Consider the following 22,806-nt stretch of genomic DNA (forward strand, 5'->3'; position numbering starts at 1 on the left):
GTCTTTTAATTTTATTTTTCTTCTCTTTCAAAATATTGTGTCTGATTTCTATATTGTTTAGTTTCACAACAGATTTGTCCGAAAGTTACTTAAATTTATAAATTGTACCTTAAAAGAATATTTCCTGTTTGCGATGAAGTAATAAAAGAAATTGCATCCTCGAATTCAAAACACAAATTATGTAAAATTAAGTAACTTTTGATAATGAATTAAACTCGAATGTAAAGTTGATTTTGAGTTAAAATAATTTTAGATAAATAAACTTTCTATAAGATAAAAAATCACATTAACTTTTGTCGTTAGTTTTAAAAATAAAATAATCTAAATATCGATATTATCCCTTTCAAATTAGTTTAATAATAATTAAGCATACATTCTCTGATCATTGATTTAATTATTTAATCTATTTTATCATTTTTAATATTGACAGTAGTACAGTTATATTAAATATGCATAAAAATTCAATATTTATTAATGATCTTGAAACTAGAAAGATCATGGCATGAATAAAAATGAATTCAATAGTTGTATCATGAACTATAAGCTTGAAAATGAACCTGTAATTTGTTTTAGTAAGTTCTAAATATAAAGTTTAGTATTAAAAAAATCAATTCAAGCAAAAACACTATTACTTACTGTTCCTCTTCAACGATAAACGACGTCGTTCACCTCTGTCTCAGGCAAAATTATCCTTTACGAAACTCGCCTTGAATTTCTATTTTTTCCCGTTTCCAAGTGACCGTTTTGCAAATTTTCAACTCTCCTTGCTCCTCCGTCCGCCGGAGAAATCAATGCCAATCCACTAAACCCCCAAACCCATCGCCGCAATGCGAGTCTCGTCCCCCTCCGCGGGAGCGTCGTCGCCTCATGGCGACGACCACCGCATCTCCAACATCGGCAGCCGCGATGCCGAGTCCCTGTTCCGCACCAAGCCTATTGCTGAGATCCGGAAGACTGAGGCGGCGACGCGGAGGCAGATCGAGGACAAGAAGGAGGAGCTCAGGCAACTTGTCGGCAATAGGTACCGCGACCTGATCGACTCCGCCGACTCCATCGTCCGCATGAAGGCCTCCTGCAACGGCATCTCCAGCAACATCGCCGCCGTGCACGGTCGCATCCGCTCTCTCTCCCTTTCCCAATCGCAGTCCCAAGCCAAGCTCCATTCCCAGTCCCGAGCCTGGACCTACGGCGCGGCGTGCCGCGTAAAGTACCTCGCCGACACGCCCGAGAATATCTGGGGCTGCCTCGACGAAGGAATGTTTCTGGAGGCTGCGTCGCGCTATGTGCGTGCCAAGAACGTGCACCATCACTTGTTCGTCGATTCTGATGACCAGAAGAAGAAGTTCCTCTCCAATTTCGCCATGCTTCAGCATCAGTGGCAGATCGTTGAGAGCTTCAGGGCGCAGATCTCCCAGCGCAGCCGCGATCGGTTGCTCGATCGCGGCCTCGCCATTGCCGCTTACTCCGACGCGCTTGCCGCCGTCGCCGTCATCGACGAGCTCGAGCCTAAGCAGGTATTTAGTTTCTTCGCATTGAATTATGGATTTGTGCCTTGATTTGTGGTTGTGAACTGTGGAGTGATTAGTCGACGAAAGAAAGATTTGTAATGGACTTAATTAGTTTAAGATTTGGACAGTTGCTGGATTCGATTTAAACGGATTTTTTTGTAAAACAGGTATTGGGATTGTTTTTGGAATCAAGGAAGTCGTGGATAGTACAAGTTTTGGGGAATGCTGGTCCTGGTGATGCTTCCTCCTTGGTGGTTACGGTCTTGTGTGATGTGTTGGGTATAATTCAGGTTACTGTGGGTCAAGTGGGTGAGTTGTTTTTGCAGGTTTTGAATGATATGCCCCTTTTTTACAAAGTCATACTGGGATCTCCTCCGGCATCTCAGTTGTTTGGTGGGATTCCCAATCCTGACGAGGAAGTTAGGCTCTGGAAGTCATTCAGAGATAGACTGGAATCGATCATGGTGATGCTTGATAAGCGTTACATTGCTGATACCTGTTTTGCTTGGTTGAGAGAGTGCGTGAGCAAGATAAGTGGAAGAAATTTGATTGATGCCATTGGCACTGGCCAGGATTTGGCTTCTGCTGAGAAATCAGTAAGGGAGACGATGGAGAGCAAGCAAGTTCTTCAGGGGAGTCTAGAATGGCTGAAGAGTGTTTTTGGCTCGGAGATTGAGTTGCCTTGGAGTAGGATTCGTGAACTTGTTTTGGAAGATGATTCAGATCTTTGGGATGAGATATTTGAGTCTGCTTTTCTTGGCAGGATGAAAGCAATTATTGACTTGAGATTTAGGGAGCTAACTGGTGCTGTTGACGTGGTAAACTCAATTTCTGCTGTAGGTGAGCTGTTTACCAAGCTGGATGATGTTCAGGTGTACTTCAGCAGACCTTCTACGGCTGGTGGTGTTTGGTTTTTAGAATCGAATGCCAGAAAAACTGGAGTTGCTTCTGGGTTAAAAGTTCATCCTGAAGAGAGTGAATTTCACTCTTGTCTTAATGCTTACTTTGGTCCTGAAGTCAGTCGAATCAGGGATGCAGTTGATGTTTCTTGTCAGAGCATCCTTGAGGATCTTTTAAGTTTCATAGAATCTCCAAAGGCATCTCAAAGACTGAAGGATCTGGCACCATACCTGCAAAGTAAATGTTATGAATGTGTATCTTCAGTATTGATGACACTGAAAAAAGAGCTGGATAGTTTATATGCCCCAGGACAAAATAGTGAATCGCCAAGTGCTGTTACTGTTGAAAAGTCTCTTTTCATTGGACGAATATTGTTTGCATTCCAAAATCATTCTAAACATATGCCCCTGATACTTGGTTCTCCCAGATATTGGGCTGGTGGAAATGCATCTGCAGTTGCAAAATTACCTTCTTTGGTGAAACAATCTCGATTTGGATCTGATTCTACTATCTGTGATAGTCCAGGAAAACCAGCAAGCCTTGGCTCTAAAAGACAAAATTCATCTTCCATAGCTGCTTTGCTTGGCGTGAGAGAAGGTGCAAGCCCTGAATTGGAAGAATTGAATAAGACAATAGGAGACCTTATCATTAGAGCTTACAACTTGTGGATATTATGGCTCTCAGATGAACTTTCTGCCACTTTATCTCGGGATCTTAAACAAGATGATGCTTTATCTTTGAGTACACCCTGGAGGGTAAGTGATATTCACCTCTCCCTTGACGTGTTTTCTTTGTTTGTATGTGATGGTTTAATCTTGTTTTCCTTTTTCATAAGATCATGATTTGCCAATATTTCATTTGCGAATGTATAGTTTTTTATGAACCTTTATGTCGAACTATAATACTTATTTATTCCTTTTGGAGACCCCTGTTGTTAAAGTTGTTAGGTGTGAAAAAATGAAGTAAAACATGACAAGGAGGATAAGAAGTTCTTTACGAATATAGAGTAAAATGAAAACAGAGAATACAGGAAGTCAGCAAGTTTAAGCTCTTCATTCTATTTGTATGTACATCACCAGAAGGGAAAACCACTTAACAAATTGACATTGGGCAAAACCTTGATTCGTTCTTCAGCATTTGTAGCTTAGCATATCACGTGATTCTAGTCTGACATGATAAATTGTCTATCAAAACACATCATTATGATCTTTTACTTTGCAACTGTTGTATTAACGAATCTTGTGGGTATTGGTGATATACCTAATGAAAAGTTGTGGCCCTTAAATATAAAATCAGATTAACGTCTGTTTACCTTCTTGAAAGGATAATGGGTGTCATCAAACTCACATTTTCTTGTTCTAATGTTGTTTTTTCTTAGTAGGACCTTGTGTTGGCGATATGTTGGCCAAGTTATAGCTTTTCATCTTGGAGTTTTTTATTTTTGCTTATTTGGACAGGGATGGGAGGACATCGTTATCAAGCAAGATCAATCTGATGAGAACCAATCGGAGATGAAAATTTCTCTTCCATCTATGCCTTCTCTGTACATCATCTCATTTCTCTTTAGAGCTTGTGATGAAGTTCATAGAGTTGGAGGTCATGTACTTGACAAGAAGATTTTGCATAAACTTGCATCAAGGCTACTGGAAAAGGTAGGTTTTCTTGTGGATGTTTTAGTCTGCTTGATCTTAATTTTCACCATCGTGACTTTCTCACTAATTTGTTGACTGTCTTTCCTCTTTGTTATTTATAGAAAATGAAATTTCATTGAAAATAAAAGAATAAGGATGGTATGGATGTATTTTCAAAATAGCATAGAACAGAAGACATTAGACAATAAGAAGTGAACTAAGAATTCATTAAGGAATCTCTCTGCAGTATTTCAATACCATGTTAATAATAAACTGAAGTTTAAATTAGTTGTATTAACTGTGGCTGCGTTCCAATTTCTGTGTCAGCTTACGTAAAATGGGGTAAGCAGTGTAGTCTTTCTTAGATCTATCTCAGTGCAACCTTTTATCTAGAATAGTCAAAGGCCTGGTACATAGCCAGCCTGCATGAGTATTGGAGCTGCAGAGTGTGGTGGCACGTTTGAATTCAATCTTATTTGTAGAGAACTAAAGGCTCCTGGGTAACTCTATTATTGACAAGTAATTATTTCTTCATTTATCGATATATATTATACATATACTTGCATGCATTTTCGGTGTTTTAATAACATTAATTATAAAACTCTGATTAAATTAAAAAAATTGTAGTGCTTCAAGTCTCATTTACGAGATATCTTTGTGTGTAGAGTGTGTTGAAAGTCAATACACTCATTTTATGGATATTTTCAAACAACTCACGTCAATTTGCCTTTGCCTGAGGCATTAGAGCAGATGCCTTTGTGTGTGTGTTGAAAAACAATACACTCGTTATATGGATATTTTCAAACAACTCACATCAACAATATGCCCTTGTCAGAAGCCTTAGAGCAGTTACCTATCATTTCAAAATTCATGAAAGAGTAACTAAAAGAATAAAAAAGAATTAACGAGAAGGACACAATAGAACTTATGGAGTTCATTTACGGAAAATAATATTTTGACACCTTTTTAAAAATATACATCCAGTTTATAACCCCTTTTAATAATATAATAATGTATATTAAATTTTTAAGTTAAAAAATACAGTTTATAATGATGTCAGCGTATCATCACTCAGTCCAGAAACAAATACATGCATATCACTTAGACAAACATTAATTAATAATAACGATAAAGGTTGGCCATAAAGATTTCCACTCTTTCTAGGAAAAGAGTGAAAATCTACTGTTGAAACGGATGAGGTAAGGCTTGTCTCTAAAAAATTGTTTGGTTAAAATCTCTGCAAATGGATCATACTAGATCATACCTGTAGCCAGTGTTATCTCGGTTAGATATATGGTTTTTTTACATTAAATGCCGAAATATGATATGATTTGATGGAAATATTTCACCAAATATTTTCATCATTAGATATGAATTTGTTCCTTATTATTTTATTTCTTCTTTATTTTAAATGAGAATATTTATGTGTGTACACAGCAAATTATATTCCATCTCCATATCTCTGTTCTGAATATGGTGCTAGAGTGGTACCATCTTGTTTTGTCATTTCCTCTCCGCTTTGGTATCAAGAGCCTGACAACGGAACGGAATCCATGCTTTTCCTTTCGGCTCAGTACCCATAGGAATAAATTATTTACAAACCTTGTGTTTTTAGGTTTCTTCTTTTTTTCTTGGCATCGCCATTCATCGCTGACAACTTTTCAACAAACCATTTCTGGCCAACATTACTATTCACAGCTGATGACTTTTGGGCAAGATTTTTTCCGGCCAGTGTTACTATGTATTGCTGTTGTCTTTTTGGTGAGTGTTGTTTACCATCTACGTATTTCCAGCCAGTATTGTTCATTGCCAATATTTTTCCAGCAAGTGCTGTTTGCAGTCAACTTTTCTGGCAAGTTTCTTTTTCCGTCGAGCTTTTTCCAGCTGACATTAATGTTACCAACTTTTTTTCCTGCTTACTTTCCACTGCCAACATTTTCCGGATTAGGGTCTTTTTTTTTTCCTTTTCTTTAGTTGAGCATTTTTCGGCCGATAACCGCCACAGTTGGCATCGCCTTGCAGTTTTATAACCATTTTTCCTCTCTGCCAGTTGTCGTGCTCTTTGAGCATTTTGCTTCCTAGCAGCAATTGTGTCTGAGAACATTTTTGCTTTATAGTAGCCACCGTGTCCTTTGAGCATTTTTTCATTCCGACAGAGGTCACCTCCTCTTACCATTTTTTTCTTTCTGACATGGTACCTTGGCACTACCATCATCAATGACCTGTTTTGTCACTAATTCTTTCAACATTATCTAAATAAGACCGATCATTGATTTAGTTACGGTACCATCATCTGTGACCTGTTTTGTCACTAATCCTTTCAACATTATCTAAATGAGGCTGATCATTTATTTAGTCAGGGTACTGGTTAGTGGTTGAAGTAGTGTGTCAATGATAACTGCAGGAACTAGTATTGTATGGAAATATTAAATTGTTAATATTATATTTAAAATGATTTGTAGCACAGTAGTTAAAGTATGCTTTACTAGCCCAAGGTTGTGAGTGTTTGATTCAAAATGCCAGTGTTCACATTCATATTGTAAAACTGATTCCATCAATATTTCCATTTACCCAAACCTTGCACTGTGCACAGTTCCCGTCAACGTCTTAACCCTGCCCAATAAGCTTACTACAGGTCTAATCAATTTTCCTCCGTTTTTCAAACAAAAACCATGTCTCGTACCTTTTGGGTGAAGCAGCACTCTGAGTTCTCGTTCATTTCTTGAATTCAATATTTTCTTCCTTTCACAAAGCTCAACCATCTAATTTTTTTGGGTGAAGGAGCACCGTGCTCCAATTTATTCCTCAAATTCATTGGATTATTTTTCTGGGTGAATGAATTAAGGAACCATCGTTCCCTTCTTTACACAGTTTCATTCTGTTTCCTTTTCTCTACTTCTATATGTGTACTGCAATAACCTTCTTCAAGCTTCAGCAGCTCTCTTTCTGCAAACTGAGCATGTTCCGTCTATTTCTTTTTAAAATCATTTTAAATGCATACGACTCGGCCAGTTAGATGTGAGCTCAAGTCTAAGCCAGCCAAGTCATACTGTCCGTATCAAGTTGAGTGCATAACCTATCCATAGAGGTTCCCAGACTGGCCATATGACCAGTTTCCAAATCTAGTGATCACTCGTGTTAAGTTTTACAACATTGCTTATAGTGCCTTGTTGTTTATATTTTACCGTGAACACAAGTACCTAGCAAATATTGCTCATATGAAAGTGCCATTGGTGACTCTTTCTTTCTGTAATCCCGCTTAATTAAAGTACTAAAGGAACCCTATTTTATTTTGAGATCCCTAAGCAACAGATTGAGACTGAATTCCAGTTCCATTTTAATAATTTTTTTTCACTCTATTGTTTAATGTTTGCATTTAATTTTCTAGGCAGTGAGTTATCAAGTTATTGTGCAAAGTGTGCTCTCTTTCTATAATCCAGCTTAATTAAAGTGTAAAATTTATTTTGAGATTTTTACTCCACAGATTAAGACTGAATTCCAGTTCCATTTTAATAGTTTTGTCTAGTCAATTGTTTAACGTTTGCTTTTAATTTTCTAGGTTATCTAGTTATCATGCGTTACTGTTCCAATGATGTTCTGCTATTTTCTTGACGGCATGGACATCTACAATGTTTGTATCTTATTATACAGGTAATTGGAATCTTTGAGGAATTCCTCTCCACTGAAGAGAGTGGTGTTCACCAAGTTTCAGAAAAAGGAGTTTTGCAGGTTTTGTTAGATGTCAAATTTGCTACTGACATTCTCTCTGGTGGTGATTTAAATGCGGTTGGAGTACCATCTAGTCAGACAAAAGCAAAGCTACCTGTCAGAAGGAAACAAGACCAGAGTTCTGCTATCTCTGTCATTAAAGAACGTTTAGATCAATTGTTAACTCGTCTTTCTCAGAAGCTGGATCCCATAGACTGGCTTACGTTAGTATCTTATGCTCCCGATAAAGTTTTTCCTTTCTTTGTTTTGGTATGTTGAAGGGACATGAGATGTGCAATCCATGAATAAGATGGCTTATATAACGATTGCATATGCAAGGAAGTTGCAAAATTAGATAAGTTTATAATTAGAAAATAGAATGATAGAGCACAAAAATTTCCAAATGGTGCGAGTGAAATATTACTAAAAGAAATCTGGGATTTCAAAGAGGTCGTAATTCATTTCAAGCAACAGTGTGGAATCTGGGAGTAGTAGATCCATCCATAGCATATGCATGGTCCATTGTCTCAATCTGAAAGTTGAAACATTTTTTCTTTCTTTTCTTTGCTGTAAACCCATGGTTAGGGAAAATTCGTAGCATGCAGTTCTTGCACGGGGTTAAATTGGTAGTGTGTAATGATTTGAAGAACTTATATTTATTTCTGCAATGTCATCTGAAATCTTCTTTCTTTATCTTAAAGGTATGAACCATATCTCTGGGAGAATGAGAGACAATCATACCTACGACATGCTGTCCTCTTTGGTTTCTTTGTGCAACTTAACCGCATGTACACAGATACTGTTCAGAAACTGCCTACTAATTCAGAATCTAATATTCTGAGGTGTTCTACAGTTCCCCGGTTTAAATACCTCCCCATCAGGTTAGTCTGATCTTGTATTTCATTTCTGTTTTGTCTGTCATTTCACAAGGCATAGTTACGAACTGGTCTCCAATATCATCATTTTATTTATTTAATTTAAATTAGCTTGAAATGTAATGGTTATTCACCGACTACTTTTGTGGGTAGTTTTTTGCTATCAAACCTACTGATGTACATTACGAAGCAAGTGATTAATGCTCGTATTTACAAACCTACATCTTGGTAAATTCAGTGCACCAGCATTGTCCTCTAGAGGGACAAAGAAGACATTTACTCCTTCGTCAAATGAAATCTCTTCAAGGAGCTCATGGAATTCAATTACAAATGGAGAACTTTCTCAGAAGATAAACTTGGATGACAGTTCAAGTCTGGGGGTGGCAGCACCATTACTGAAGTCTTTTATGCAGGTAAGCCCTTTTCAAATATCGGTGCTATTTCTTGCCTTAGTTGCAGTTTAATTTTGTACATTTATCCTTTAATTAAGATATTATGAGATGTTGATACTCCATAACTACATTCATTTGCATATCACATTCATACACATCTATGACACTCCTACTGCAGTGAACTCCATCCATTTATGCAGCCACACTAATGCATCTTTAAAACGAGTTATTTTTATTCACTGTAGATAACTGTTAAACACGAAATTACAATCCAGTTTATTTTATTTTTCTAGGTTGGAAGCAGGTTCGGCGAGAGTACTTTTAAACTGGGATCCATACTAACTGATGGACAAGTTGGCATTTTTAAGGATAGATCTGCAGCTGCCATGTCCTCTTTTGGAGATATTTTACCTGCTCATGCAGCTGGTCTTCTTTCATCTTTTACTGCTCCCAGATCAGATTCATGATGCCCCAACCCAATGATTCAAATGCACCCTAAAGTGTGATATATGATATATCTTGAAACCTTCCCAGCCCTCCACCTTTTATACGCGGCACCACTCTATCAGAGCAACTCTAAAATCATTTTTGGAAGCTCCATCTCCAAACATCCTAAACATCTCTGGAGGAAATGGATCAATAAACTATGGGATGAAGATCTTAATGTTGATTGCCGCGGTTAACTTCATTTTATATCATTTTGTCTTGGAAACGCTTGTGAATATAAATACCCAAATTGTAAGCATGAGGAAACTTGACAGGCAAAATTAGAGTAGATGGCAGATTCTAGTTCGCGTGTCATTTAGCCCAAGGAAATTGGAATGGGGTCTTGCTATTGTCAGAGTTGAGAGCTGCTATAATTCATGGCTACTGTATTTCGTGGTTCTACATTTTTGGTGTATGTCTATAGTTGCATAAATTCAATCAAATTATCTTGTTAGATTTATTTTAATGTAACACTGTATTTCAAGACGCATATTCAATGAATTGAATTCATATAAATAAGCAGGAGTTTATTTATTTTGTATTATTCATTTTGGTAAGTGTATCTAACGCGAAACACAGCTCAGAATCAACCAATATAATTGAACTTTTATAGTTGTTGAGTAAAACGAAATAGAAATAGCAACTTAATAGACACTTATCACATGCGAACGTGAACGATTCTTTTTCTATTTTCTGAGAATCCAGCACTTCCCTTTTTATTTATGGATGGAGTTTTTCAATTTTAGATTTGGATTCTAATTGCAGTCCACTTTTTGGCGGTGCCTTTTTCTTATTCTCTTACAAAAGACTTATTATTCAAAACTAATTTTGAGAACTATTTCTGGAATGTTATGATACATTATTAGACAAACTTTTCATAATATAACTATCTTTTAACTTGTACGTCACATAAATTTGTTTTTGTATTATATAAAAAATAGCTAAATGGCAGGGAGTTTTACAATATAAAGTTTTTCTTCCTTTATTTAAATTTTTGTAAGAGTTTGATAGGTTCACTCTACTAGTTTCATGTAGTTATGTTTCTATTCATTCCAAAAACATCCAATGAAATTTTGTTTCCTGTTTCTATTTATGGTTGGTGTGCTTCTAATTTTTTTTTTCTATTTATGGTTGTGTTAACAAATTCAACGGAACTGTAAAAAATATAAATGGTAATGACAGGTGCAGTAGATAATTTAATTCAAATAGTTTTTCTTTAAACTTGTTCTATCTTATATTCTCGATGGGATTTTCTTTCTCCACTCTTTCCCTAACATTTAAAGTTTTACAATATTTTGTATTTGTTGTTTTTATCGGTAGATGACGTGGTATGGTGGAGGATGATAGTAACAGAGATAAGAACAACCATAAAAGAAATTATAATTAGAACGAAAGTGCCTATGAAAGAGAAATTTTCAGTGAATAGTTGTCAAAAAGAAAGAAAAAACAGAGTAAAGCATGCTGAAAATATAGAGGAAACAAATATCATACCTTTCACAAGAATCGTGAAGACCGTGATTTTTTATATGAAGTTGATAAGTTACAAAATTCTAAAAGCACTAATACCATGCCATTTGTTTGGTCAAAATTTTATCAGTGAAAAAGTAGCAAATTTCTTTTTTAAGAGATATACGTTTCAACTTGGATTCTCAAATTGAAAAGGTAGATTTTTTTTCCCACCCAGAAGGTAGAATAAAAAGCTATATAATTTCCAAAAGAACATTCTCAAAATGTGAATTTAAAGCTACTTGCAAATCTCATCGCATATTATCTTATGAGCGGGTATTCTAAGAAGTTGGGTGTTAAACATAATTATCATATTACTTTTCTTAAATAAATTTATATTAAATATTAGGGTTAAATATGTTTTTCTCCTTTAACTTTTAGTGAATTTTGAAATTAGTTCATTTTGAAACTTTGAATCAATTTAATCTTTCATCTTTCGAGATGCGTGAATTTAGTCTTTTTAATCAAATTTTGTTAAGTTTATTTGATGTTTCGTACGCATCTCAGAATTGTATTTGAGTTGTTTCTAATGTTTGACACATTTTTGCTTTAATGTTAAGTCAAATACTATTATGAAATGCGCTTGAAATGTCAAATAAATTTAATAAAATTTGATTAAAATGACTAAATCCAGGTCTTTTGAAAGATGAAGGACTAAATTGGTCCAAAGTTTCGAAATTGACTAATTCTAAAATTCACTGAAAGTTAAGGGACCAAAAACACATTTAACCCTAAATATTATTATGAACTTTTATGTCGATACTTCAAAGTCTATATATTATTTGTTATTAAATATATTAGGATTAAATATGTTTTTGGTTTCTTTACCTGACAATTAAAATTAGTTCCTCTTAGAAATACTTAGATGTAGTCATTTGAATCAAATATTGATAAGTTTATTTGATATTTTAAACGTTTTTCATGATATTATTTGAATTATTTACACACAAAAATATGATAAATGGTATAAACAATTCAAATAATTTCATGAAAAAACATTTAGTAAACTTAACAAAATTTAATTAAAAGATTAAATTTATGTATTTTTAAAATTAAAATTAAATTGAATCAAAATTTCAAAAAAAAACTAATTTTAATTTTTATATCAAAATTAAATAACCAAAATATATTTAATCCAATATATTACTCTGAGTCACCGGTCATTATCTTTCTCTTTTCTGCCTAAGAATAACATATTATAATCGTAAAAGACAATTTTGTTTCTCACATTTGATTTTGACATGTAACTTGTTCTACTAGGGCATGAAGTAGCTATTCCTAGAGACCAGAATCGTGCAAGAAACATCAATTACAAATTCAATTTAAATGGTTTCCACATGCAGCCATATATATAATATAGATCTAATAAACTAATTTCAAGAAAAAATAATAAAAAAAAACGAGTTTGAATTCTCTTGCTCATCGTTATGATTATCCCAATGAAGAAAGTAAGTCTTCTTTACACAAAACAAGTTACGATGATTAATTATGGTAACTTTTTTTTTTTAAACTTTGAGACACATAATTAAGAATGTGAGTTCTACTAATTTAAAAATTTAATTTAAATACAATACCAACAGTGTGAAAAGTTTATGTAAAGTCATTTAGTTACAAATTGGTTAATTTTTATAATAACTGTTTCAAAAATCAATCTTTTTAAGTGGCGTTTGACTCGGTTATCTTTTTAAAGTTTTTTTTTTATCCTTAAGCAAAAAAATCTTTGTCAAACGTCTTTTCTGGCAAACTCTTGAAAGAAAAAAAAAACTTTTTTTTATTTTTTTTATTTATTAAAATAATTTTGTATATATTACATTATTTTTATAATGTTAACTATTTTCTAAATACATTTATGAGACAAGATAACTGGTTTTAAACAAAACTATAATACTCTAAAAAAAATTCTCTTTCAATTTCATGTTTTTAACTAATTGAACGTGTGAATCAATACAGAATTATTGCAACATAAACATTCAAAAGAAATATATAAAAACGATATTTAAACACAACTAAAGTATTATGTTTTAACCATGTTAGTACATACTTCTCCAATTATACTATTAAGTGTTGTCACATATTAAGTATACCACTTTTAAAAAAATTTATTGGAATAACCTCGTTTCTTCAATAAACACATTACTTCAAATGAGAGAGTAACTTAATAAGTAAATATTTAAATTGGCATAAAAAATCAGTGAGTAACCTAATTTTTTCAATAAACACGCTGCTTTAAATGATAGAGAGAATAACTAATTAAGTAAATATCCAAATTGGGCATAAAGAATGAGTGTGTTCACATTATTGATTGATTTTTTCTTATAAATGAATCTTTGAGTAATAATTTTGTTTCCATGGTTGTTTCTTGATGGTTAGTATTATATAAGTTAAATGATGGATCATGGGACACCACCTTCTTCATGATTTTATCTTTTTATGTGGTAATACATGATTTTTAATTTGATTTAGTTAAAATTTGTTATTTTTTAACTATTTTAAATTATAAATGTGATTATTTTTTTGTTTAGACGATCATGAGACAAAAAGATAATCATTATGGAAGAATAATATTATTTTTACATGAAAGATATCATTATTATAAAAGAAGAGATTTGAACGAGGACTTTGAATTCTTTATTGGTTTTTTTTTTCTGTTGTTCATCTACTCTACTGTGTACTTCCAAAATACACCAATGATCATTAATTTTAAAATTTTTTAAATATATTAAAATTATCTTTAAAATACCAAAGTAATGTGTTTTTAATGTTCAGTACAGGACAACACAAAAAAAAACTCAGTAGAAAATTTGGACTGTTTGAATAAGATACAACGAAGTGTCATAATCATGGTTAGTGTAACTCATATTTATTTCTTTGTATACATCTTTCTTTTCTTTTCTTTTCTTTTTCTAGTGAAACTCATTTATTTTTGTATTGATGAAACTAAGACATGCATTTATGTGTATACACTTATTGGTGGGTTATTTTGTTGTTTATAGTTATTTATGAGTGGCATTATTTATGAATTGTTACTTCATTTATCCAAATTCAGATCATGGTGCAATATTTAAACTTTATACATATGATCCACAAATTTATGAATTTGTTGAAGATGGTTGGTGAAGGAAATAAAGAAGTTTCTTTGCACAATTTAGTCATGATTTAAATTAGTGAAAATCAATTAGAAGTTAATATGTAGTTCCCAAAGATAAGATAGTTGATTTCAAAAATATACTTTCATATGTTACACAATTTAGGAGATGAAATGTATGAAGCATGACTTGACTAGAGTGATGGCAAAAGTTATACCTTAATACTCATATTTGTACATGTAGATTCAAGCATTTCACATGTGCAAACTTTTATCAATGTTAGAGTTTAGTTTTAAGTATCTATATTCTTTATCACTAACTTATTTTCCTAACATGCGTACCATATGAACATGCATATATTGCTTTTCACTCCAAAAATATAGAAGCAAATAAATTTTGTGATGTCTCATTTACAATACCAGAATATAATTACAAAATCTATGAATATTTCATTCAATCCATACACAACCAACAATATTGATAGGGAAAAAGATATACCAATCTAAATCCTCCACCATATAAAAAGAAGGTTAAGTTACAATCAAAGTGCAGTAGGAGTCTTCCCAAATCGAAAAGCAAACTACTTCTATAACCAATCTTAATGTATTAGGTACACATCAGTGTGCGAATGCATAATGCAAAAGTAGTCATATAAGTTAAAGAAGTAGACTTAGATGATATCTTATAAATAAATGCTTACTACCCTGTGTTTAGAATGAGTACTTAAATGTATAAAACCTAGATCGAATGGTTTTAGATAAAAATATTTTAATCTTATATGTACAAGTCCAAACAATGAATTATATGGACTTTATAATACAAAACTTTATGCATATTTATTTTTATAGAGGTTGAAATATCTCAAAGTACTTAATAAATATATATATATATATATATATATATATATATATACTTTACCGATAAAAAATATAAAAAAGTAAAAAGTCTAAACTAAAAGAATAAAAGATAATGCTAAGTCTATTATGATTAATAATATCAAAAGAAAATATAAATTTTGCTAAATTTTTAAACGTGATTTGTTAGGACATTACTTAATATCATATAAGAATGATGAGCATGCACTAAATCATCATAAAAAAATTAACTTCTTTATTAAATTTTCTATCAGAATCAAAATTTTCAACTTTTTTTATCTTTTCCTTTTCCTCCTTTTCATTAACCTTTGGATTTTTCTCTTTCACTTTGCTCTAATTTATGATATCTCGTGATTTGTCACCATTTGTAATACTTGGGTAATTGTGTAATATAAAATTAAATTTAAATCCAAAACATTCAAGCAAGTAATGGAAAATTCAATTTTCAGAAATATAAAAAAAATACAAAATCAAATACTTCTACTACGGAACATGGAACATGTGCAAAATAGTTTCACAATTTTTTTATGTTACTGATACCCTCACCACTAGGCTATTATCACGCTACCATATGCAACCATTAAGTTAATTAATGTCATCCAATCTTATATCTTTGAGATTAATTAAACACATAATACTTACCTACAATACTCTCACACATCCTTATTTCAAACTTTGAGTCTTATTACAATGAACAACTTTTGTTAAATAAGAGAACTCGAAGCTCTAAAAAATTGAAAAAAAAAAATTATTCTGTATATATGCATGACACTTTGTTATTAAGGTAATTTTGTTAAGAGTGTAATTGATGAAAAAAAAAAAAACTTACACAGCCCATTTACTTTAAAATTTTAATGAGAAACCTATGTGTCATCACATCCATCTTTTTAGTACCAATTTCTATATTTACTCAAAGGTAGTTTGAGAATAAATTGACACTTAATTAAAAAGCAATATATTCATTCAATTTGGAACTTTTTACTTATTTAAAATTGTGACATTATAACTATGAAATTATTATTCATCAGTTTTTATCAATGATTAATTTTATTAAAAAAAGTTATAAAGTCAAATTCTATATAGTGCATACAATTCATGACAATTGGATTTTAATTTACTTACCAAATCAAGTTACAATACAAACATCATTACAGCAGAAAAGTTTTACCATAAAAGAAAACTCAACTTTACAAATAAAGAAAATGAAATATTGAAAAAGTAATGTTAGTTTTATAAAATCCTTAAGGCATGCATTTAAGCCCCAAGATATAGCCACACACTTCGAACATATATTAATGAAGAATGTGTTTATATAACACTTGATTATTCAGGAGAAGTTTTATTAAGAATAAGTTAGATGAAAGAATTTATATACAAAATAATTATTTATTCAATGATCCATTTACAGTAAAATTTTAATGAGACCTCATTTATCTGTCTCAAACCAACTTCAGCATAAATATTACTTCTATATATATTCTGAATATCACATTGAGTTTTGACGATGTTTGTTAAAAAATTAATTATATTAACAATACTTAATAAGTAAAAATATTTAAAAATTTAAATACATTATTTATAGTAATTAATTATATATTAACAATATTAGAAAAAAATTAATAATAAAAGAGATAAAAGAAAATGGAAAAAAGAATGATCTTCAATCATCATCACAATAACTAATTGCACCGGAAATGTTAGCATAGGAGTAAATGTTAGCATATGAGTACTTTCTATTTTGAAGTATACATCAGTACATATTATTCACAACACAAATAGAAATATAAGTATATAGATATTTATTCATCAACGGTTAGGAAATTTATTAGGAAAAGAAATAAAGAAATAATTAAATGGAATTTTAAAAAAAATCATTAATTTGGAACAGTTTTTAAGGAGTTAAAATTGTAATTATATCATATTATATATTATCTATCAGTTTCATTCAGGAATAATTTATTTATTCATTTTGAAAAGTTTACTGTAGCAATCATATTTTTGCATAAAAAAAATACTTGATAAAACATAGTTATTATTTTTGAATTAAAATTTATGAATGAGATTTGAAGGTAACCTAGGGAATTTGGTGCAAAGGAGAGGAATATTCTGATGGTAAATGAGAAGAATTAAGAAAAGAAAAAAAGAAAAAAAGAAAATTGTTGGAAGGGAAGGAAGGGTGAGAGTGAGAGCCACGCGTGCGTGCGAGATTGTACGAAAAGCGAAGGGAAAGAAAGATTGAAGAGAGTGTTGTTTAAATTTGATGATTCCAATAGTGGTGTGGTGTGAGTCGTTGTAGTTGTCTTCCAAAAACAACCCCATGCCGTCACACATGGAAACTACGTGTGCGGGTGGTGCGTAGGATAACAACAAACACAGCGCACGATAGCCTTCACCCATGCTTGGAGTTCTCTGCGCCACTCGTCCAAAGCCCTGGCTCTTCTCCCTCGTCCATGCCGCGCCGCCTCGCCTAGCGCACGCTTCCGTCTCCCTCTCCGCCTCGCCGCCTCGCCGCCACCATTCCAGCGCCTGCAAACTCTTCGGTTCGGCTGGCGGCGCTGGCTCCATATGGCACGCTATAATGCCCCGCAGCGGTGACGGCTTCCGCCGCGGCGTGGTGGCCGTGCATGACCTCAAGGGAGAGGGATCGTGGAATGTTGCATGGGACACGCGGCCGGCGCGGTGGCTCCATCGTCCCGATTCCGCGTGGCTCCTCTTCGGAGTCTGTGCTTGCCTCGCGCCGCCGGGTTGCGTGGACGCCGTTACCGATTCCGACGCCGACGCTGTGGACGAGAGTTGCGGAGTTCTCGATAAGGAACTGAAAGTCGAGGTTTCTGCTGATTACAGAGTCACTGGTTTGTTCTTCTTCTTTTTTTTATTGTTTTATTAATTTAAAATGTTTACATTGTTTGATCGGATGAAATGAAATATAGTTCATATTTTTGGGTTTATGGATAGCATTGGGCTGGATGTGACTTATGTAAAGCGAAAGATGCTTTTGCTTTTGCTTTGGGTGGAGAGACACTTTTTAACTACTTTATGAGAAATGAAATTGGTGGAACTTTTGTTTTCAATGAGCAGGAATTGGTCTATTTTGTTTGGTTTCAAGTTTGATCGCTAATTTTGTTTTGATAGCATAAGCCTTTTTGCTTTATGGATTAAACATTGTTTTTATCATTGATGGTCTGTCGGTAGACGATTGAACAGGATGAAGCATTTTATGTTTGTGGGAGTTATCATAAGAAACTCAATACTGAGGTTTTTTAAGTTGGTACTGTTGAGTTACATTCTTTTGGAGCAATTTTTGTGTTGTTGGTGATATTCTGCTTAGCATAGAGATAAAGAAATTGTGTGAGTTTAAATTCATTTTTGAGTTATCTCACCTCGCTGAATGGTGCAGGGGTACCTGCTGATGGTCGTTGTCTGTTTAGAGCAATAGCTCATGGGGCTTGCTTAAGAAATGGGGAAAAAGCACCTGATGAGAATCGTCAAAGGGAACTGGCTGATGAATTGAGAGCTAAGGTATGATTTCCTGAGCTTAGAGAAAAAAGAAAACAAGTTTTTGTTCATTTCATTTTCATTAGTTTCTTAACCATCTTTGTGTCCCACTTTAGGTAGTAGATGAGTTGCTGAGAAGGCGGGAGGAAACAGAATGGTAAGTTTTGTAATTTGAAGATGTATGATTCTTTTGGATTGTGTTTTTCTTGGCTTGGTTATCTGTTATGTTTGATGTATGTGTAGGTTTATAGAAGGGGATTTCGATACATATGTGAAGAGGATTCAACAGCCTTATGTGTGGGGTGGAGAACCAGAGCTGTTGATGGCTTCTCATGTTTTGAAGTAAGTTCTAGAATTGAAATTGTTCTACTGAAAAAGGAGAATTGAAATTTGTACTGCTTTTAGTTGCTACTTTCATTTAATGAAATGAGAATTGAGAGGCATAAGATACTTGTCCATCCATATATATATATATATATATATATATATATATATATATATATATATATATATCAATTGCTACTTTTTGCTCACTGGAATGGTTGTCATCACAGCGTCTATTAATTGGCTTAGTGTATATAATGTTGAGTAGACAAAATCCAATTATCATTCACAATTTACACACTAAAATTATCACAACAAAAGTTGATTAATCTTTTCAACAATTTACATATTAGCAAGGTGGTGAATGGTGTAATATAAGTTTAAAAGGTATGACTTGTTTGGAGGTTGTTGTTCTTTATCTAACACAGCTGCATACTTTTTCAGGACACCAATATCTGTTTTCATGAGAGACACAGGCTCGGTGGATTTGGTAAACATAGCAAAATATGGTGAAGAGTATAGGAATGATAAAGAGGAGAATTCCATAAATGTGCTATTTCATGGATATGGTCACTATGACATATTAGAGTCTGCGTGACAGACCAAGCTGCCACCTGCCTTAAAATAAAGACATATCTCGACTTGGTCGTGCAGTACATTCAGAGTTTTTTGGGTTCGTTTTAGTTTCTTTAAATTTAGTTACTTTTAGCAGTTTTAGTTCGGCAGCAGAAACTTTATTAAATTCAAGCGAACCATACTGGTAGAATTTTTGTAGTTCTTTTTTTGGTTTACATCAGATATCAAGAATTCAATATAGAAGAAGACAATAATAAATTGCTGCAGTAATAATTTGGGATTGTGATTAGCATTTGCAAGTACACATTTTATGGTATACTTTTATTAGACTGTATATTTAACGCAGAAAAAAGAAAGGAATGGTTTTGTAATCATTTTAATACAGTGGAGTTATTAGGAATTATCATAACATTCTCATTTCTTTTTTACGAATATTTTAAAATTGTCCAGACTTTCAAGGTTTTCTTTTGTATCAAAACAAAATTGAATTAAATTTCTTAGTTATGTTTTTTGATTGTTTATTCGGTAACTCTTTGTATTCAAATAGACAACATTTTTTATTAGTAACCTATTTATATTTGAATGTCAGAATATATATATATATATATATATATATATATATATATATATATATATATATATATATATGACAACATTTTTTAATTTTTTTCTAATTGAAAGATAAGTGTATATAGATGACAATTTTCTTTATCTCGTAAATTATGACTTATTTCAATATTTAAGCTTTATAATGGAATAATAAAAGAAATTCTTTAATCCTTTTCATAAACTTCAACTCATGATTTGAAATTTAACAAATCAAAATTAATATTAAATTGCTATGAATCATGAAACTCAAAATGAAACTAAATTATTTCTTAATACAAAAATAATTAAACAACTATAACAAATATAGTTGAGTGAACCTAACCCAACCAAACTTTATAGGGACTTTTAACGAAATTCCTACTTATAAAAGATGCATAATTAATGAATTGATATATAAATTATAATATAAACTTATATTTTAATGTGTATATATATATATATATATATATATATATATATATTTATATGTATGTATATGTGTGTGTGTGATTTTATAGAATGGATCAATAAATTATTAGGTCAACAAGTTAAATAGATTGATAAAATATGACCTAATTCAATTTAAACTACAATTATTTTAACTTACTTTGATCCATTGTGTTGTGTAGATTTTTAAAATTAGTCTTTCACCACTAATATTATCTTTAATGAAATGCAATAGGTCTATTTTCCTTGGAAAAAAAATGGAAAAATTGGTACACAAAATGCAAATACAACAATGGAAATCATGAGGCACATGTGAGACCAATGATATTAAGTGGAATTATAGAACAAAAAATCATACTTATAGCCAGTAATGTAGAAGCTAAACGGGAATTACATTTTCTTGGACAATAAATTGTTAAAATGTAACTTATCAATTTATTGTTTTTTATAGGAGGAAACTATTATTATTATTATTTTTACTGTTAAAATTGGTAAGAGTATTATCAATGTTTAATATTTATTTGTGTTCTGTCAGGGTGATGGTATTGTAATGATACATTTTGGGCCTATTCATATGCATTGATAATATTATATGGTAGCTTATAAAAAAAAAACAATTAAATGAGTGAATCTAATTTTTAAATTTGAGTGAATCTAATTTTTAAATCTCAGTGAATCCAATTTTTAAATTTAAGTTTTTAGATTGATGTTATATCACATTAATATAGAAAATGTTATTCCTATTGCTAGTAGTAATATAATTGATGCACATGTGTGAGAACAGAACCCAAAAACATCCTCCAGTTGGGGAAAAATGATTGTAGTGAAGACAAAGGGACACCAAAAGAATAAAGACCCAAAAAGGTTTCAATTCCCAGAAGCATCTCTAATTTATGTTCTTATAAGACATAAAATCAAGCTTAAAATCTGTAACAAATTTGAGTATTTTTCTAATTAAGTTTCTATTTTTAAGGATTCAAAAATTTTATATTTCTTAATTAAGCTATTGTTATTTAATTTTTTATTAAATTGAGAGATATACTTGTTATTTTATTCCATTTTTTTTATCTCATGTAAAATTTTGTAGTTAATATAAAAAAAATATTATAGTCTGTGTAAAACAGGCATAAGGCATTTATTGTTTTAGATGAAGAGGTGTTTGACAATAAATTGTCCCACCAATATGGATAGGAAGTTGAATAGTACCAAGTTGTCGCAGGCAGTTATATAAAATTGTAAATGGTGGAACTGTAATATCAATAATAGATTTTACTTTATTTCTTAATAAAAATGAAAATTTATTACAATAAAATTAATTTCTCTGATAACATTTTATAAAACTTAAGTTTATAAAATTAATCATTTTGTCAATCATTAAATTTAAGTATCGCATTTTTTACTTTGGATTTTTTAAGAAGAGGTAAGGAAAATTTTCAAAATTAGTTTAATTACATTAAATTTTAATTAGGTTTAGATTTTATTTAAATGAAGTAATTTGATTAAAAGGGTTAATAGGTGATGTAAAAAAAACTAGCGCATTTTATTTTGTTTAATGATCTTATTATATTACAATTTAAATATCAATTTTAACTATTATGGTTATAAGATAATAATGTGGAAGTTTTTGAGAAAATATAATGATCTCGTTATTCAATATATTTTAAATTAATATAACTAAAATTAATGACATATATCATATTAAAAAATATAAAAATAAATAAATATTTAATAAAAAAAGTTAATTAAAATTATTAATTTTTATTAAGAAATTAAAATTTAATTAATTTTTAATTTTATAAATAATTTCTTTTTCGGTTTACAAATTTTAACATAATAAATAACTATACATTTTCTTTAGTAACTATTATGTGTTATAGCTGATAATAATCTTACACTTTTCTGTCAAAATAATTATACCTATTTAAAAATTACATAATTATTCATAAGAAGTACATTTAATTAAATTTAATTTAACAACTAAAAATGCACCCCAAATCTTGGACATTCCGTTTTCTACACATAAATAATATTTTTTTTCTTGAAAGGTACATCATGAAGCCCAAACAAGAAAAAAAAAGATGGGCCTACCTTTAAATTTGTTTTACTTGTTGGGCGCTTCTTCCGCATTTCCAACGCTTCTTCTTCATTCTCAAAATTTACTATTATACCCTTCATTACTATACAGGTGAAAAGTGGATAATTGGGTAAAATGCAGTAAATTTCATTTACTCCGTACCAATTCCTCTACACCTCATTCATACTATTTCTTCTCCCGTTTCTTCTCCGTCTCATTACCTCATTATTGTGCATTCATTAAAATTTGAAATATTTGTGAAACGGAATACGAATTCCGTTTCAGAAAAATGTGAAACGGATTTTGTAATCCGTTTCACAAAATTTTCAATTTTT

The 22,806-nt window shown here is 31.6% G+C and overlaps 2 protein-coding genes across 2 annotated transcripts; both read left to right on the forward strand.

Annotated features, from left to right (window-relative positions):
* Nucleotides 1-690: 690 nt before the first annotated feature.
* On the forward strand, nucleotides 691-10,034 carry LOC114189520 (conserved oligomeric Golgi complex subunit 1). Its single transcript, XM_028078108.1, has 7 exons — nucleotides 691-1,514; nucleotides 1,676-3,163; nucleotides 3,866-4,060; nucleotides 7,691-7,971; nucleotides 8,449-8,628; nucleotides 8,861-9,035; nucleotides 9,308-10,034. Exons 1-7 carry the CDS (start codon nucleotides 828-830, stop codon nucleotides 9,479-9,481), a joined length of 3,180 nt encoding a protein of 1,059 aa, XP_027933909.1. The 5' UTR covers nucleotides 691-827; the 3' UTR covers nucleotides 9,482-10,034.
* Nucleotides 10,035-17,222: 7,188 nt separating this feature from the next.
* On the forward strand, nucleotides 17,223-19,654 carry LOC114189819 (OTU domain-containing protein At3g57810-like). The gene is made up of 5 exons (XM_028078520.1): nucleotides 17,223-17,819; nucleotides 18,365-18,486; nucleotides 18,579-18,619; nucleotides 18,706-18,804; nucleotides 19,231-19,654. Exons 1-5 carry the CDS (start codon nucleotides 17,363-17,365, stop codon nucleotides 19,382-19,384), a joined length of 873 nt encoding a protein of 290 aa, XP_027934321.1. The 5' UTR covers nucleotides 17,223-17,362; the 3' UTR covers nucleotides 19,385-19,654.
* The last annotated feature ends 3,152 nt before the right edge of the window (nucleotides 19,655-22,806 follow it).

The sequence above is a fragment of the Vigna unguiculata genome, chromosome 7 (genome assembly GCF_004118075.2).
Source record: "Vigna unguiculata cultivar IT97K-499-35 chromosome 7, ASM411807v1, whole genome shotgun sequence".
Lineage (NCBI taxonomy): Eukaryota > Viridiplantae > Streptophyta > Magnoliopsida > Fabales > Fabaceae > Vigna > Vigna unguiculata.

Bases quoted from the DNA above. Each gene is read 5' to 3' on its own strand.
- LOC114189520 (XM_028078108.1), top strand. From the start codon at position 828: ATGCGAGTCTCGTCCCCCTCCGCGGGAGCGTCGTCGCCTCATGGCGAC. The intron at 1,515-1,675 runs GTATTTAGTTTC...TTTGTAAAACAG, and splicing joins ACGAGCTCGAGCCTAAGCAG to GTATTGGGATTGTTTTTGGA. The intron at 4,061-7,690 runs GTAGGTTTTCTT...CTTATTATACAG, and splicing joins CATCAAGGCTACTGGAAAAG to GTAATTGGAATCTTTGAGGA.
- LOC114189819 (XM_028078520.1), top strand. From the start codon at position 17,363: ATGCTTGGAGTTCTCTGCGCCACTCGTCCAAAGCCCTGGCTCTTCTCC. The intron at 18,487-18,578 runs GTATGATTTCCT...GTCCCACTTTAG, and splicing joins CTGATGAATTGAGAGCTAAG to GTAGTAGATGAGTTGCTGAG. The intron at 18,620-18,705 runs GTAAGTTTTGTA...ATGTATGTGTAG, and splicing joins AGGCGGGAGGAAACAGAATG to GTTTATAGAAGGGGATTTCG.